This window comes from Platalea leucorodia, assembly GCF_965183815.1.
Source record: "Platalea leucorodia genome assembly, chromosome: 7".
Classification (NCBI taxonomy): Eukaryota; Metazoa; Chordata; class Aves; order Pelecaniformes; family Threskiornithidae; genus Platalea; species Platalea leucorodia.
Window position 1 is genome coordinate 51,188,608 of NC_138829.1, and position 18,571 is coordinate 51,207,178.

Sequence of the window (18,571 nt, forward strand, 5' to 3'; positions counted from 1 at the left end):
CGGGAGCCAGGCTCAGCAATTGCGAACGTCCAAGGATTCCTCCCACCCCAAAGGGGCCAGGACCAAAAGCTCTTGCTGCTCTTCCAGTAGCCACGCAACCCCATTCACAGCCCCACAAACGCTGGAGGTTTCTCTTTCTGGAGACTCCCAAAGGCCAATATAGGCTGCCTGGGCCGCTGAGGAGAGCTACAGCCAGGCTCAGCAATTGTGATGTTCAGGGATTCCTCCCACCCCAAAGGGGCCAGGACCAAAAGCTCTTGCTGCTCTTCCAGTAGCCAAGAAACCCCATTCACAGCCCCACAGAAGGTCAGGCTCTCTCTTTCTAGGTAATCCCAAAGGTAAATACTCTCTCCCTGGGCCGATTAGGCGTAGCCAGGCTCGTCAATTGCGAACGTCCAAGGATTCCTCCCACCCCAAAGGGGCCAGGACCAAAAGCTATTGCTGCTCTTCCAGTAGCCACGCAACCCCATTCAGAGCCCCACAAACGCTGGCGCTCTCTCTTTCTGCAGACTATCAAAGTCCAATACTAACTGCCTGGGACGCTGAGCCGAAGCAAGGCTTAGCAATTGCGAACGTCCAAGGATTCCTCCCACCCCAAAGGGGCCAGGACCAAAAGCTCTTGCTGCTCTTCCAGTAGCCACGCAACCCCATTCACAGCCCAACAAACGCTGGAGGTTTCTCTTTCTGGAGACTCCCAAAGGCCAATATAGGCTGCCTGGGCCGCTGAGGAGAGCTGCAGCCAGGCTCAGCAATTGTGATGTCCAGGGATTCCTCCCACCCCAAAGGGGCCAGGACCAAAAGCTCTTGCTGCTCTTCAAGCAGCCACGCAACCCCTTTCACAGCCCCACAAACATCAGTGCTCTCTCTTTCCAGAGCCTCCCAAAGGCCAATACAAGGTGCCTGGGACGCTGAGCGGGAGCCAGGCTCAGCAATTGTGAACGTCCAAGGATTCCTCCCACCCCAAAGGGGCCAGGACCAAAAGCGCTTGCTGCTCTTCCAGTAGCCACGCAACCCCATTCACAGCCCCACAAACATCAGTGCTCTCTCTTTCCAGAGCCTCCCAAAGGCCAATACAAGGTGCCTGGGACGCTGAGCAGGAGCCAGGCTCAGCAATTGCGAACGTCCAAGGATTCCTCCCACCCCAAAGGGGCCAGGACCAAAAGCTCTTGCTGCTCTTCCAGTACCCACGCAACCCCATTCACAGCCCCACAAACATCAGTGCTCTCTCTTTCCAGAACCTCCCTAAGGCCAACAAAAGTTGCCTGGGACGCTCAGATGGAGTCAGGCTCATCAATTGCAAACATCCAGGGATTCCTCCCACCCCAAAGGTGCCAGGACCAAAAGCTCTTGCTGCTCTTCCAGTAGCCACGCAACCCCATTCACAGCCTGAAAGACATCAGTGCTCTCTCTTTCCAGAGCCTCCCAAAGGCAAATATAATTTGCCTGGGACGCTGAGCCAGAGCCAGGCTGAGGAATCGCTAACATCCAGGGATTCTTCCCACCCCAAAGGGGCCAGGACCAAAAGCTCTTGCTGCTCTTCCAGTAGCCACGCAACCCCATTCACAGCCCCACAAACATCAGTGCTCTGTCTTTCCAGAGCCTCCCAAAGGCCAATACAAGGTGCCTGGGACGCTGAGCGGGAGCCAGGCTCAGCAATTGCGAACGTCCAAGGATTCCTCCCACCCCAAAGGGGCCAGGACCAAAAGCTCTTGCTGCTCTTCCAGTAGCCACGCAACCCCATTCACAGCCCCACAAACATCAGTGCTCTCTCTTTCTGGAGCCTATCAAAGTCCAATACTAACTGCCTGGGACACTGAGCGGGAGCCGGGCTCAGCAATTGCGAACATCCAAGAATTCCTCCCACTCCAAAGGGGCCAGGACCAAAAGCTCTTGCTGCTCTTCAATTAGTCAAGAAACCCCATTCACAGCCCCACAGAAGATCAGGCTCTCTCTTTCTAGGTAATCCCAAAGGTAAATACTCTCTCCCTGTGCCTATTAGGCGTAGCCAGGCTCAGCAATTGCGAACGTCCAAGGATTCCTCCCACCCCAAAGGGGCCAGGACCAAAAGCTCTTGCTGCTCTTCAAGCAGCCACGCAACCCCATTCACAGCCCCACAAACATCAGTGCTCTCTCTTTCCAGAGCCTCCCAAAGGCCAATACAAGTTGCCTAGGATGCTGAGCGGGAGCCAGGCTCAGCAATTGTAATGTCCAGGGATTCCTCCCACCCCAAAGGGGCAGGACCAAAAGCTATTGCTGCTCTTCCAGTACCCACGCAACCCCATTCACAGCCCCACAAACATCAGTGTTCTCTCTTTCCAGAGCCTCCCAAAGGCCAATACAAGGTGCCTGGGACGCTGAGCGGGAGCCAGGCTCAGCAATTGTGAACGTCCAAGGATTCCTCCCACCCCAAAGGTGCCAGGACCAAAAGCTCCTGCTGCTCTTCCAGTAGCCACGCAACCCCATTCACAGCCTGAAAGACATCAGTGCTCTATGTTTCTAGAGCCTCCCAAAGGCCAATATAATTTGCCTGGGACACTGAGCCGGAGCAAGGCTGAGGAATCGTTAACATCCAGGGATTCCTCCCACCCCAAAGGGGCCAGGACCAAAAGCTCTTGCTGCTCTTCCAGTACCCACACAACCCCATTCACAGCCCCACAAACGCTGGAGGTTTCTCTTTCCAGAGCCTCCCAAAGGCCAATACAAGGTGCCTGGGACGCTGAGGAGAGCTGCAGCCAGGCTCAGCAATTGTGATGTCCAGGGATTCCTCCCACCCCAAAGGGGCCAGGACCAAAAGCTCCTGCTGCTCTTCCAATAGCCACGCAACCCCATTCACAGCCCCACAAACATCAGTGTTCTCTCTTTCCAGAGCCTCCCAAAGGCCAACACAAGGTGCCTGGGACGCTGAGCGGGAGCCAGGCTCAGCAATTGCGAACGTCCAAGGATTCCTCCCACCCCAAAGGGGCCAGGACCAAAAGCTCTTGCTGCTCTTCCAGTAGCCACGCAACCCCATTCACAGCCCCACAAACGCTGGAGGTTTCTCTTTCTGGAGACTCCCAAAGGCCAATATAGGCTGCCTGGGCCGCTGAGGAGAGCTACAGCCAGGCTCAGCAATTGTGATGTTCAGGGATTCCTCCCACCCCAAAGGGGCCAGGACCAAAAGCTCTTGCTGCTCTTCCAGTAGCCAAGAAACCCCATTCACAGCCCCACAGAAGGTCAGGCTCTCTCTTTCTAGGTAATCCCAAAGGTAAATACTCTCTCCCTGGGCCGATTAGGCGTAGCCAGGCTCGTCAATTGCGAACGTCCAAGGATTCCTCCCACCCCAAAGGGGCCAGGACCAAAAGCTATTGCTGCTCTTCCAGTAGCCACGCAACCCCATTCAGAGCCCCACAAACGCTGGCGCTCTCTCTTTCTGGAGACTATCAAAGTCCAATACTAACTGCCTGGGACGCTGAGCCGAAGCAAGGCTTAGCAATTGCGAACGTCCAAGGATTCCTCCCACCCCAAAGGGGCCAGGACCAAAAGCTCTTGCTGCTCTTCCAGTAGCCACGCAACCCCATTCACAGCCCAACAAACGCTGTAGCTTTCTGTTTCTGGAGACTCCCAAAGGCCAATATAGGCTGCCTGGGCCGCTGAGGAGAGCTGCAGCCAGGCTCAGCAATTGTGATGTCCAGGGATTCCTCCCACCCCAAAGGGGCCAGGACCAAAAGCTCTTGCTGCTCTTCAAGCAGCCACGCAACCCCTTTCACAGCCCCACAAACATCAGTGCTCTCTCTTTCCAGAGCCTCCCAAAGGCCAATACAAGGTGCCTGGGACGCTGAGCGGGAGCCAGGCTCAGCAATTGTGAACGTCCAAGGATTCCTCCCACCCCAAAGGGGCCAGGACCAAAAGCGCTTGCTGCTCTTCCAGTAGCCACGCAACCCCATTCACAGCCCCACAAACATCAGTGCTCTCTCTTTCCAGAGCCTCCCAAAGGCCAATACAAGGTGCCTGGGACGCTGAGCAGGAGCCAGGCTCAGCAATTGCGAACGTCCAAGGATTCCTCCCACCCCAAAGGGGCCAGGACCAAAAGCTCTTGCTGCTCTTCCAGTACCCACGCAACCCCATTCACAGCCCCACAAACATCAGTGCTCTCTCTTTCCAGAACCTCCCTAAGGCCAACAAAAGTTGCCTGGGACGCTCAGATGGAGTCAGGCTCATCAATTGCAAACATCCAGGGATTCCTCCCACCCCAAAGGTGCCAGGACCAAAAGCTCTTGCTGCTCTTCCAGTAGCCACGCAACCCCATTCACAGCCTGAAAGACATCAGTGCTCTCTCTTTCCAGAGCCTCCCAAAGGCAAATATAATTTGCCTGGGACGCTGAGCCAGAGCCAGGCTGAGGAATCGCTAACATCCAGGGATTCTTCCCACCCCAAAGGGGCCAGGACCAAAAGCTCTTGCTGCTCTTCCAGTAGCCACGCAACCCCATTCACAGCCCCACAAACATCAGTGCTCTGTCTTTCCAGAGCCTCCCAAAGGCCAATACAAGTTGCCTGGGACGCTGAGCGGGAGCCAGGCTCAGCAATTGCGAACGTCCAAGGATTCCTCCCACCCCAAAGGGGCCAGGACCAAAAGCTCTTGCTGCTCTTCCAGTAGCCACGCAACCCCATTCACAGCCCCACAAACATCAGTGCTCTCTCTTTCTGGAGCCTATCAAAGTCCAATACTAACTGCCTGGGACACTGAGCGGGAGCCGGGCTCAGCAATTGCGAACATCCAAGAATTCCTCCCACTCCAAAGGGGCCAGGACCAAAAGCTCTTGCTGCTCTTCAATTAGTCAAGAAACCCCATTCACAGCCCCACAGAAGATCAGGCTCTCTCTTTCTAGGTAATCCCAAAGGTAAATACTCTCTCCCTGTGCCTATTAGGCGTAGCCAGGCTCAGCAATTGCGAACGTCCAAGGATTCCTCCCACCCCAAAGGGGCCAGGACCAAAAGCTCTTGCTGCTCTTCAAGCAGCCACGCAACCCCATTCACAGCCCCACAAACATCAGTGCTCTCTCTTTCCAGAGCCTCCAAAAGGCCAATACAAGTTGCCTAGGATGCTGAGCGGGAGCCAGGCTCAGCAATTGTAATGTCCAGGGATTCCTCCCACCCCAAAGGGGCAGGACCAAAAGCTATTGCTGCTCTTCCAGTACCCACGCAACCCCATTCACAGCCCCACAAACATCAGTGTTCTCTCTTTCCAGAGCCTCCCAAAGGCCAATACAAGGTGCCTGGGACGCTGAGCGGGAGCCAGGCTCAGCAATTGTGAACGTCCAAGGATTCCTCCCACCCCAAAGGTGCCAGGACCAAAAGCTCCTGCTGCTCTTCCAGTAGCCACGCAACCCCATTCACAGCCTGAAAGACATCAGTGCTCTATGTTTCTAGAGCCTCCCAAAGGCCAATATAATTTGCCTGGGACACTGAGCCGGAGCAAGGCTGAGGAATCGTTAACATCCAGGGATTCCTCCCACCCCAAAGGGGCCAGGACCAAAAGCTCTTGCTGCTCTTCCAGTAGCCACGCAACCCCATTCACAGCTCCACAAACGCTGGAGGTTTCTCTTTCTGGAGACTCCCAAAGGCCAATATAGGCTGCCTGGGCCGCTGAGGAGAGCTGTAGCCAGGCTCAGCAATTGTGATGTCCAGGGATTCCTCCCACCCCAAAGGGGCCAGGACCAAAAGCTCTTGCTGCTCTTCCAGTAGCCAAGAAACCCCATTCACAGCCCCACAGAAGGTCAGGCTCTCTCTTTCTAGGTAATCCCAAAGGTAAATACTCTCTCCCTGGGCCGATTAGGCGTAGCCAGGCTCGTCAATTGCGAACGTCCAAGGATTCCTCCCACCCCAAAGGGGCCAGGACCAAAAGCTATTGCTGCTCTTCCAGTAGCCACGCAACCCCATTCAGAGCCCCACAAACGCTGGCGCTCTCTCTTTCTGGAGACTATCAAAGTCCAATACTAACTGCCTGGGACGCTGAGCCGAAGCAAGGCTTAGCAATTGCGAACGTCCAAGGATTCCTCCCACCCCAAAGGGGCCAGGACCAAAAGCTCTTGCTGCTCTTCCAGTAGCCACGCAACCCCATTCACAGCCCAACAAACGCTGTAGCTTTCTGTTTCTGGAGACTCCCAAAGGCCAATATAGGCTGCCTGGGCCGCTGAGGAGAGCTGCAGCCAGGCTCAGCAATTGTGATGTCCAGGGATTCCTCCCACCCCAAAGGGGCCAGGACCAAAAGCTCTTGCTGCTCTTCAAGCAGCCACGCAACCCCTTTCACAGCCCCACAAACATCAGTGCTCTCTCTTTCCAGAGCCTCCCAAAGGCCAATACAAGGTGCCTGGGACGCTGAGCGGGAGCCAGGCTCAGCAATTGTGAACGTCCAAGGATTCCTCCCACCCCAAAGGGGCCAGGACCAAAAGCGCTTGCTGCTCTTCCAGTAGCCACGCAACCCCATTCACAGCCCCACAAACATCAGTGCTCTCTCTTTCCAGAGCCTCCCAAAGGCCAATACATGTTGCCTGGGACGCTGAGCAGGAGCCAGGCTCAGCAATTGCGAACGTCCAAGGATTCCTCCCACCCCAAAGGGGCCAGGACCAAAAGCTCTTGCTGCTCTTCCAGTAGCCACGCAACCTTATTCACAGCCCCACAAACATCAGTGCTCTCTCTTTCCAGAACCTCCCTAAGGCCAACAAAAGTTGCCTGGGACGCTCAGATGGAGTCAGGCTCATCAATTGCAAACATCCAGGGATTCCTCCCACCCCAAAGGTGCCAGGACCAAAAGCTCTTGCTGCTCTTCCAGTAGCCACGCAACCCCATTCACAGCCCCACAAACATCAGTGCTCTCTCTTTCCAGAGCCTCCCAAAGGCAAATATAATTTGCCTGGGACGCTGAGCCAGAGCCAGGCTGAGGAATCGCTAACATCCAGGGATTCTTCCCACCCCAAAGGGGCCAGGACCAAAAGCTCTTGCTGCTCTTCCAGTAGCCACGCAACCCCATTCACAGCCCCACAAACATCAGTGCTCTGTCTTTCCAGAGCCTCCCAAAGGCCAATACAAGTTGCATGGGATGCTGAGCGGGAGCCAGGCTCAGCAATTGCGAACGTCCAAGGATTCCTCCCACCCCAAAGGGGCCAGGACCAAAAGCTCTTGCTGCTCTTCCAGTAGCCACGCAACCCCATTCACAGCCCCACAAACATCAGTGCTCTCTCTTTCTGGAGCCTATCAAAGTCCAATACTAACTGCCTGGGACACTGAGCGGGAGCCGGGCTCAGCAATTGCGAACATCCAAGAATTCCTCCCACTCCAAAGGGGCCAGGACCAAAAGCTCTTGCTGCTCTTCAATTAGTCAAGAAACCCCATTCACAGCCCCACAGAAGATCAGGCTCTCTCTTTCTAGGTAATCCCAAAGGTAAATACTCTCTCCCTGTGCCTATTAGGCGTAGCCAGGCTCAGCAATTGCGAACGTCCAAGGATTCCTCCCACCCCAAAGGGGCCAGGACCAAAAGCTCTTGCTGCTCTTCAAGCAGCCACGCAACCCCATTCACAGCCCCACAAACATCAGTGCTCTCTCTTTCCAGAGCCTCCAAAAGGCCAATACAAGTTGCCTAGGATGCTGAGCGGGAGCCAGGCTCAGCAATTGTAATGTCCAGGGATTCCTCCCACCCCAAAGGGGCAGGACCAAAAGCTATTGCTGCTCTTCCAGTACCCACGCAACCCCATTCACAGCCCCACAAACATCAGTGTTCTCTCTTTCCAGAGCCTCCCAAAGGCCAATACAAGGTGCCTGGGACGCTGAGCGGGAGCCAGGCTCAGCAATTGTGAACGTCCAAGGATTCCTCCCACCCCAAAGGTGCCAGGACCAAAAGCTCCTGCTGCTCTTCCAGTAGCCACGCAACCCCATTCACAGCCTGAAAGACATCAGTGCTCTATGTTTCTAGAGCCTCCCAAAGGCCAATATAATTTGCCTGGGACACTGAGCCGGAGCAAGGCTGAGGAATCGTTAACATCCAGGGATTCCTCCCACCCCAAAGGGGCCAGGACCAAAAGCTCTTGCTGCTCTTCCAGTACCCACGCAACCCCATTTACAGCCCCACAAACGTTTGAGGTTTCTCTTTCTGGAGACTCCCAAAGGCCAATATAGGCTGCCTGGGCCGCTGAGGAGAGCTGTAGCCAGGCTCAGCAATTGTGATGTCCAGGGATTCCTCCCACCCCAAAGGGGCCAGGACCAAAAGCTCTTGCTGCTCTTCCAGTACCCACGCAACCCCATTCACAGCCCCACAAACATCAGTGCTCTCTCTTTCAAGAGCCTCCCAAAGGCCAATACAAGGTGCCTGGGATGCTGATTCTTAGCAAGGCTCAGCAATTGTGAACGTCCAGGGATTCCTCCCACCCCAAAGGGGCCAGGACCAAAAGCTCTTGCTGCTCTTCCAGTAGCCACGCAACCCCATTCACAGCCCCACAAACATCAGTGCTCTCTCTTTCCAGAGCCTCCAAAAGGCCAATACAAGTTGCCTAGGATGCTGAGCGGGAGCCAGGCTCAGCAATTGTAATGTCCAGGGATTCCTCCCACCCCAAAGGTGCCAGGACCAATAGCTCTTGCTGCTCTTCCAGTACCCACACAACCCCATTCACAGCCCCACAAACGCTGGAGGTTTCTCTTTCCAGAGCCTCCCAAAGGCCAATACAAGGTGCCTGGGCCGCTGAGGAGAGCTGGAGCCAGGCTCAGCAATTGTGATGTCCAGGGATTCCTCCCACCCCAAAGGGGCAGGACCAAAAGCTATTGCTGCTCTTCCAGTACCCACGCAACCCCATTCACAGCCCCACAAACATCAGTGCTCTCTCTTTCCAGAGCCTCCCAAAGGCCAATACAAGGTGCCTGGGACGCTGAGCGGGAGCCAGGCTCAGCAATTGTGAACGTCCAAGGATTCCTCCCACCCCAAAGGTGCCAGGACCAAAAGCTCCTGCTGCTCTTCCAGTAGCCACGCAACCCCATTCACAGCCTGAAAGACATCAGTGCTCTATGTTTCTAGAGCCTCCCAAAGGCCAATATAATTTGCCTGGGACACTGAGCCGGAGCAAGGCTGAGGAATCGTTAACATCCAGGGATTCCTCCCACCCCAAAGGGGCCAGGACCAAAAGCTCTTGCTGCTCTTCCAGTACCCACGCAACCCCATTCACAGCCCCACAAACGTTTGAGGTTTCTCTTTCTGGAGACTCCCAAAGGCCAATATAGGCTGCCTGGGCCCTGAGGAGAGCTACAGCCAGGCTCAGCAATTGTCATGTCCAGGGATTCCTCCCACCCCAAAGGTGCCAGGACCAAAAGCTCTTGCTTCTCTTCCAGTAGCCAAGAAACCCCATTCACAGCCCCACAGAAGGTCAGGCTCTCTCTTTCTAGGTAATCCCAAAGGTAAATACTCTCTCCCTGTGCCTATTAGGCGTAGCCAGGCTCAGCAATTGCGAACGTCCAAGGATTCCTCCCACCCCAAAGGTGCCAGGACCAAAAGCTCTTGCTGCTCTTCCAGTAGCCACGCAACCCCATTCAGAGCCCAACAAACGCTGGCGCTCTCTCTTTCTGGAGACTATCAAAGTCCAATACTAACTGCCTGGGACGCTGAGCCGAAGCAAGGCTTAGCAATTGCGAACGTCCAAGGATTCCTCCCACCCCAAAGGGGCCAGGACCAAAAGCTCTTGCTGCTCTTCCAGTAGCCACGCAACCCCATTCACAGCCCAACAAACGCTGGAGCTTTCTCTTTCTGGAGACTCCCAAAGGCCAATATAGGCTGCCTGGGCCGCTGAGGAGAGCTGCAGCCAGGCTCAGCAATTGTGATGTCCAGGGATTCCTCCCACCCCAAAGGGGCCAGGACCAAAAGCTCTTGCTGCTCTTCCAGTAGCCACGCAACCCCATTCACAGCCCCACAAACATCAGTGCTCTCTCTTTCCAGAGCCTCCCAAAGGCCAATACAAGGTGCCTGGGACGCTGAGCAGGAGCCAGGCTCAGCAATTGTGAACGTCCAAGGATTCCTCCCACCCCAAAGGGGCCAGGACCAAAAGCGCTTGCTGCTCTTCCAGTAGCCACGCAACCCCATTCACAGCCCCACAAACATCAGTGCTCTCTCTTTCCAGAGCCTCTCAAAGGCCAACAAAAGTTGCCTGGGACGCTCAGCTGGAGTCAGGCTCATCAATTGCAAACATCCAGGGATTCCTCCCACCCCAAAGGGGCCAGGACCAAAAGCTCTTGCTGCTCTTCCAGTAGCCACGCAACCCCATTCACAGCCTGAAAGACATCAGTGCTCTATGTTTCTAGAGCCTCCCAAAGGCCAATATAATTTGCCTGGGACGCTGAGCCAGAGCCAGGCTGAGGAATCGCTAACATCCAGGGATTCCTCCCACCCCAAAGGTGCCAGGACCAAAAGCTCTTGCTGCTCTTCCAGTAGCCACGCAACCCCATTCACAGCCCCACAAACATCAGTGCTCTGTCTTTCCAGAGCCTCCCAAAGGCCAATACAACTTGCCTGGGACGCTGAGCGGGAGCCAGGCTCTGCAATTGCGAACGTCCAACGATTCCTCCCACCCCAAAGGGGCCAGGACCAAAAGCTCTTGCTGCTCTTCCAGTAGCAAAGAAACCCCATTCACAGCCCCACACACATCAGTGCTCTCTCTTTCTGGAGCCTATCAAAGTCCAATACTAACTGCCTGGGACGCTGAGCCGGAGCCGGGCTCAGCAATTGCGAACATCCAAGAATTCCTCCCACTCCAAAGGGGCCAGGACCAAAAGCTCTTGCTGCTCTTCAATTAGTCAAGAAACCCCATTCACAGCCCCACAGAAGGTCAGGCTCTCTCTTTCTAGGTAATCCCAAAGGTAAATACTCTCTCCCTGTGCCTATTAGGCGTAGCCAGGCTCAGCAATTGCGAACGTCCAAGGATTCCTCCCACCCCAAAGGGGCCAGGACCAAAAGCTCTTGCTTCTCTTCAAGCAGCCACGCAACCCCATTCACAGCCCCACAAACATCAGTGCTCTCTCTTTCCAGAGCCTCCAAAAGGCCAATACAAGTTGCCTGGGATGCTGAGCGGGAGCCAGGCTCAGCAATTGTAATGTCCAGGGATTCCTCCCACCCCAAAGGTGCCAGGACCAATAGCTCTTGCTGCTCTTCCAGTACCCACACAACCCCATTCACAGCCCCACAAACGCTGGAGGTTTCTCTTTCCAGAGCCTCCCAAAGGCCAATACAAGATGCCTGGGCCGCTGAGGAGAGCTGGAGCCAGGCTCAGCAATTGTGATGTCCAGGGCTTCCCCCCACCCCAAAGGGGCCGGACCAAAAGCTCTTGCTGCTCTTCCAGTACCCACGCAACCCCATTCACAGCCCCACAAACATCAGTGCTCTCTCTTTCCAGAGCCTCCCAAAGGCAATACAAGCTGCCTGGGATGCTGAGCAGGAGCCAGGCTCACCAATTGCGAACGTCTAGGGCTTCCCCCCACCCCAAAGGTGCCAGGACCAAAAGCTCTTGCTGCTCTTCCAGTAGCCACGCAACCCCATTCACAGCCCCACAAACATCAGTGCTCTATGTTTCTAGAGCCTCACAAAGGCCAATATAATTTGCCTGGGACGCTGAGCCGGAGCCAGGCTGAGGAATCGCTAACATCCAGGGATTCCTCCAACCCCAAAGGGGCCAGGACCAAAAGCTCTTGCTGCTCTTCCAGTAGCCACGCAACCCCATTCACAGCCCCACAAACATCAGTGCTCTTTCTTTCCAGAGCCTCCCAAAGGCCAATACAAGGTGCCTGGGACGCTGAGCAGGAGCCAGGCTCAGCAATTGCGAACGTCCAAGGATTCCTCCCACCCCAAAGGGGCCAGGACCAAAAGCTCTTGCTGCTCTTCCAGTAGCCACATAACCCCATTCACAGCCCCACAAACATCAGTGCTCTCTCTTTCCAGAGCCTCTCAAAGGCCAACAAAAGTTGCCTGGGACGCTCAGCTGGAGTCAGGCTCATCAATTGCAAACATCCAGGGATTCCTCCCACCCCAAAGGTGCCAGGACCAAAAGCTCTTACTGCTCTTCAAGCAGCCACGCAACCCCATTCCCAGCCCCACAAACATCAGTGCTCTGTCTTTCCAGAGCCTCCCAAAGGCCAATACAAGTTGCCTGGGATGCTGAGCGGGAGCCAGGATCAGCAATTGTGATGTCCAGGGATTCCTCCCACCCCAAAGGTGCCAGGACCAATAGCTCTTGCTGCTCTTCCAGTACCCACACAACCCCATTCACAGCCCCACAGACGCTGGAGGTTTCTCTTTCCAGAGCCTCCCAAAGGCCAATACAAGGTGCCTGGGCCGCTGAGGAGAGCTGGAGCCAGGCTCAGCAATTGTGATGTCCAGGGATTCCTCCCACCCCAAAGGGGCCAGGACCAAAAGCTCTTGCTGCTCTTCCAGTAGCCACGCAACCCCATTCACAGCCCCATAAACATCAGTGCTCTCTCTTTCCAGAGCCTCCCAAATGCCAATACAAGGTGCCTGGGACGCTGAGCGGGAGCCAGGCTCAGCAATTGCGAACGTCCAAGGATTCCTCCCACCCCAAAGGGGCCAGGACCAAAAGCTCTTGCTGCTCTTCCAGTAGCCACACAACCCCTTTCACAGCCCCACAAACATCAGTGCTCTCTCTTTCCAGAGCCTCCCAAAGGCCAATACAAGGTGCCTGGGATGCTGAGCCGAAGCCAGGCTCAGCAATTGCGAACGTCAAAGGATTCCTCCCACCCCAAAGGGGCCAGGACCAAAAGCTCTTGCTGCTCTTCCAGTAGCCATGCAACCCCATTCACAGCCCCACAAACGCTGTAGCTTTCTCTTTCTGGAGACTCCCAAAGGCCAATATAGGCTGCCTGGGCCGCTGAGGAAAGCTGCAGCCAGGCTCAGCAATTGTGATGTCCAGGGATTCCTCCCACCCCAAAGGGGCCAGGACCAAAAGCTCTTGCTGCTCTTCCAGTAGCCACGCAACCCCATTCACAGCCCCACAAACATCAGTGCTCTCTCTTTCCAGAGCCTCCCAAAGGCCAATACAAGGTGCCTGGGACGCTGAGCAGGAGCCAGGCTCAGCAATTGTGAACGTCCAAGGATTCCTCCCACCCCAAAGGGGCCAGGACCAAAAGCGCTTGCTGCTCTTCCAGTAGCCACGCAACCCCATTCACAGCCCCACAAACATCAGTGCTCTCTCTTTCCAGAGCCTCCCAAAGGCAAATACAAGGAGCCTGGGACGCTGAGCGGGAGCCAGGCTCAGCAATTGCGAACATCCAAGGATTCCTCCCACCCCAAAGGGGCCAGGACCAAAAGCTCTTGCTGCTCTTCCAGTAGCCAAGAAACCCCATTCACAGCCCCACAGAAGGTCAGGCTCTCTCTTTCTAGGTAATCCCAAAGGTAAAAACTCTCTCCCTGGGCCGATTAGGCGTAGCCAGGCTCGTCAATTGCGAACGTCCAAGGATTCCTCCCACCCCAAAGGGGCCAGGACCAAAAGCTCTTGTTGCTCTTCAAGCAGCCACGCAACCCCATTCAGAGCCCAACAAACACTGGCGCTCTCTCTTTCTGGAGACTATCAAAGTCCAATACTAACTGCCTGGGACGCTGAGCCGAAGCAAGGCTTAGCAATAGCGAACGTCCAAGGATTCCTCCCACCCCAAAGGGGCCAGGACCAAAAGCTCTTGCTGCTCTTCCAGTAGCCACGCAACCCCATTCACAGCCCCACAAACGCTGGAGATTTCTCTTTCTGGAGACTGCCAAAGGCCAATATAGGCTGCCTGGGCCGCTGAGGAGAGCTGCAGCCAGGCTCAGCAATTGTGATGTCCAGGGATTCCTCCCACCCCAAAGGGGCCAGGACCAAAAGCTCTTGCTGCTCTTCAAGCAGCCACGCAACCCCATTCCCAGCCCCACAAACATCAGTGCTCTCTCTTTCCAGAGCCTCCCAAAGGCAATACAAGGTGCCTGGGACGCTGAGCAGGAGCCAGGCTCAGCAATTGCGAACATCCAAGGATTCCTCCCACCCCAAAGGGGCCAGGACCAAAAGCTCTTGCTGCTCTTCCAGTAGCCAAGAAACCCCATTCAAAGCCCCACAGAAGGTCAGGCTCTCTCTTTCTAGGTAATCCCAAAGGTAAATACTCTCTCCCTGGGCCGATTAGGCGTAGCCAGGCTCGTCAATTGCGAACGTCCAAGGATTCCTCCCACCCCAAAGGGGCCAGGACCAAAAGCTCTTGCTGCTCTTCCAGTAGCCACGCAACCCCATTCAGAGCCCAACAAACGCTGGCGCTCTCTCTTTCTGGAGACTATCAAAGTCCAATACTAACTGCCTGGGACGCTGAGCCGAGCAAGGCTTAGCAATTGCGAACGTCCAAGGATTCCTCCCACCCCAAAGGGGCCAGGACCAAAAGCTCTTGCTGCTCTTCCAGTAGCCACGCAACCCCATTCACAGCCCAACAAACGCTGGAGGTTTCTCTTTCTGGAGACTCCCAAAGGCCAATATAGGCTGCCTGGGCCGCTGAGGAGAGCTGCAGCCAGGCTCAGCAATTGTGATGTCCAGGGATTCCTCCCACCCCAAAGGGGCCAGGACCAAAAGCTCTTGCTGCTCTTCAAGCAGCCACGCAACCCCTTTCACAGCCCCACAAACATCAGTGCTCTCTCTTTCCAGAGCCTCCCAAAGGCCAATACATGTTGCCTGGGACGCTGAGCCGGAGCCAGGCTCAGCAATTGTGAACGTCCAAGGATTCCTCCCACCCCAAAGGGGCCAGGACCAAAAGCGCTTGCTGCTCTTCCAGTAGCCTCGCAACCCCATTCACAGCCCCACAAACATCAGTGCTCTCTCTTTCCAGAGCCTCTCAAAGGCCAATACAAGGTCCCTGGGACGCTGAGCAGGAGCCAGGCTCAGCAATTGCGAACGTCCAAGGATTCCTCCCACCCCAAAGGGGCCAGGACCAAAAGCTCTTGCTGCTCTTCCAGTACCCACGCAACCCCATTCACAGCCCCACAAACATCAGTGCTCTCTCTTTCCAGAGCCTCTCAAAGGCCAACAAAAGTTGCCTGGGACGCTCAGCTGGAGTCAGGCTCATCAATTGCAAACATCCAGGGCTTCCTCCCACCCCAAAGGTGCCAGGACCAAAAGCTCTTACTGCTCTTCAAGCAGCCACGCAACCCCATTCCCAGCCCCACAAACATCAGTGCTCTGTCTTTCCAGAGCCTCCCAAAGGCCAATACAAGTTGCCTAGGATGCTGAGCGGGAGCCAGGATCAGCAATTGTGATGTCCAGGGATTCCTCCCACCCCAAAGGTGCCAGGACCAATAGCTCTTGCTGCTCTTCCAGTACCCACACAACCCCATTCACAGCCCCTCAAACGCTGGAGGTTTCTCTTTCCAGAGCCTCCCAAAGGCCAATACAAGGTGCCTGGGCCGCTGAGGAGAGCTGGAGCCAGGCTCAGCAATTGTGATGTCCAGGGATTCCTCCCACCCCAAAGGGGCCAGGACCAAAAGCTCTTGCTGCTCTTCCAGTACCCACGCAACCCCATTCACAGCCCCATAAACATCAGTGCTCTCTCTTTCCAGAGCCTCCCAAATGCCAATACAAGGTGCCTGGGACGCTGAGCGGGAGCCAGGCTCAGCAATTGCGAACGTCCAAGGATTCCTCCCACCCCAAAGGGGTCAGGACCAAAAGCTCTTGCTGCTCTTCCAGTAGCCACGCAACCCCTTTTACAGCCCCACAAACATCAGTGCTCTCTCTTTCCAGAGCCTCTCAAAGGCCAATACAAGGTGCCTGGGATGCTGAGCCGAAGCCAGGCTCAGCAATTGCGAACGTCCAAGGATTCCTCCCACCCCAAAGGGGCCAGGACCAAAAGCTCTTGCTGCTCTTCCAGTAGCCATGCAACCCCATTCACAGCCCCACAAACGCTGGAGCTTTCTCTTTCTGGAGACTCCCAAAGGCCAATATAGGCTGCCTGGGCCGCTGAGGAAAGCTACAGCCAGGCTCAGCAATTGTGATGTCCAGGGATTCCTCCCACCCCAAAGGGGCCAGGACCAAAAGCTCTTGCTGCTCTTCCAGTAGCCACGCAACCCCATTCACAGCCCCACAAACATCAGTGCTCTCTCTTTCCAGAGCCTCCCAAAGGCAATACAAGGTGCCTGGGACGCTGAGCAGGAGCCAGGCTCAGCAATTGCGAACGTCCAAGGATTCCTCCCACCCCAAAGGGGCCAGGACCAAAAGCTCTTGCTGCTCTTCCAGTAGCCAAGAAACCCCATTCAAAGCCCCACAGAAGGTCAGGCTCTCTCTTTCTAGGTAATCCCAAAGGTAAATACTCTCTCCCTGGGCCGATTAGGCGTAGCCAGGCTCGTCAATTGCGAACGTCCAAGGATTCCTCCCACCCCAAAGGGGCCAGGACCAAAAGCTCTTGCTGCTCTTCCAGTAGCCACGCAACCCCATTCAGAGCCCAACAAACGCTGGCGCTCTCTCTTTCTGGAGACTATCAAAGTCCAATACTAACTGCCTGGGACGCTGAGCCGAAGCAAGGCTTAGCAATTGCGAACGTCCAAGGATTCCTCCCACCCCAAAGGGGCCAGGACCAAAAGCTCTTGCTGCTCTTCCAGTAGCCACGCAACCCCATTCACAGCCCAACAAACGCTGGAGCTTTCTCTTTCTGGAGACTCCCAAAGGCCAATATAGGCTGCCTGGGACAATGAGGAGAGCTGCAGCCAGGCTCAGCAATTGTGATGTCCAGGGATTCCTCCCACCCCAAAGGGGCCAGGACCAAAAGCTCTTGCTGCTCTTCAAGCAGCCACGCAACCCCTTTCACAGCCCCACAAACATCAGTGCTCTCTCTTTCCAGAGCCTCCCAAAGGCCAATACAAGGTCCTGGGACGCTGAGCAGGAGCCAGGCTCAGCAATTGCGAACGTCCAAGGATTCCTCCCACCCCAAAGGGGCCAGGACCAAAAGCTCTTGCTGCTCTTCCAGTAGCCACGCAACCCCATTCCCAGCCCCACAAACATCAGTGCTCTCTCTTTCCAGAGCCTCTCAAAGGCCAACAAAATTTCCCTGGGATGCTCAGCTGGAGTCAGGCTCATCAATTGCAAACATCCAGGGATTCCTCCCACCCCAAAGGGGCCAGGACCAAAAGCTCTTGCTGCTCTTCCACTAGCCACGCAACCCCATTCACAGCCTGAAAGACATCAGTGCTCTATGTTTCTAGAGCCTCCCAAAGGCAAATATAATTTGCCTGGGACGCTGAGCGGGAGCCAGGCTCAGCAATTGCGAACATCCAGGGATTCCTCCCACCCCAAAGGGGCCAGGACCAAAAGCTCTTGCTGCTCTTCCAGTAGCCACGCAACCCCATTCACAGCCCCACAAACATCAGTGCTCTCTCTTTCTGGAGCCTATCAAAGTCCAATACTAACTGCCTGCGACACTGAGCCGGAGCCGGGCTCAGCAATTGCGAACATCCAAGAATTCCTCCCACCCCAAAGGGGCCAGGACCAAAAGCTCTTGCTGCTCTTCAATTAGTCAAGAAACCCCATTCACAGCCCCACAGAAGGTCAGGCTCTCTCTTTCTAGGTAATCCCAAAGGTAAATACTCTCTCCCTGTGCCTATTAGGCGTAGCCAGGCTCATCAATTGCGAACGTCCAAGGATTCCTCCCACCCCAAAGGGGCCAGGACCAAAAGCTCTTGCTGCTCTTCAAGCAGCCACGCAACCCCATCCACAGCCCCACAAACATCAGTGCTCTCTCTTTCTGGAGCCTATCAAAGTCCAATACTAACTGCCTGCGACACTGAGCCGGAGCCAGGTTCAGCAATTGCGAACGTCCAAGGATTCCTCCCACCCCAAAGGGGCCAGGACCAAAAGCTCTTGCTGCTCTTCCAGTAGCCACGCAACCCCATTCACAGCCCCACAAACGCTGGAGGTTTCTCTTTCTGGAGACTCCCAAAGGCCAATATAGGCTGCCTGGGCCGCTGAGAAGAGCTACAGCCAGGCTAGCAATTGTGATGTCCAGGGATTCCTCCCACCCCAAAGGGGCCAGGACCAAAAGCTCTTGCTGCTCTTCCAGTGTCCACGCAACCCCATTCACAGCCTGAAAGACATCAGTGCTCTATGTATCTAGAGCCTCCCAAAGGCCAATATAATTTGCCTGGGACGCTGAGCCGGAGCCAGGCTGAGGAATTGCTAACATCCAGGGATTCCTCCCACCCCAAAGGGGCCAGGACCAAAAGCTCTTGCTGCTCTTCCAGTACCCATGCAACCCCATTCACAGCCCCACAAACATCAGTGCTCTCTCTTTCCAGAGCCTCGCAAAGGCCAATACAAGGTGCCTGGGATGCTGAGCGGGAGCCAGGCTCAGCAATTGCGAACGTCCAAGGATTCCTCCCACCCCAAAGGGGCCAGGACCAAAAGCTCTTGCTGCTCTTCCAGTAGCCACGCAACCCCTTTCACAGCCTGAAAGACATCAGTGCTCTCTCTTTCCAGAGCCTCCCAAAGGCCAATACAAGGTGCCTGGGACACTGAGCCAAAGCCAGGCTCAGCAATTGCGAACGTCCAAGGATTCCTCCCACCC

General features: G+C 55.4%; 1 protein-coding gene across 1 annotated transcript in view; it reads left to right on the top strand.

The window, feature by feature from the left end:
- ELF5 (E74 like ETS transcription factor 5) overlaps positions 1–17,621 on the top strand; it is a gene marked incomplete at both ends in the record, with an annotated part of 161,895 nt that extends 144,274 nt beyond the window's left edge. The window contains 1 exon segment of the mRNA XM_082317290.1: positions 17,616–17,621. Within this exon segment, the coding sequence (XP_082173416.1) occupies positions 17,616–17,621 (6 nt within the window).
- Between the last annotated feature and the right edge of the window lie 950 nt (positions 17,622–18,571).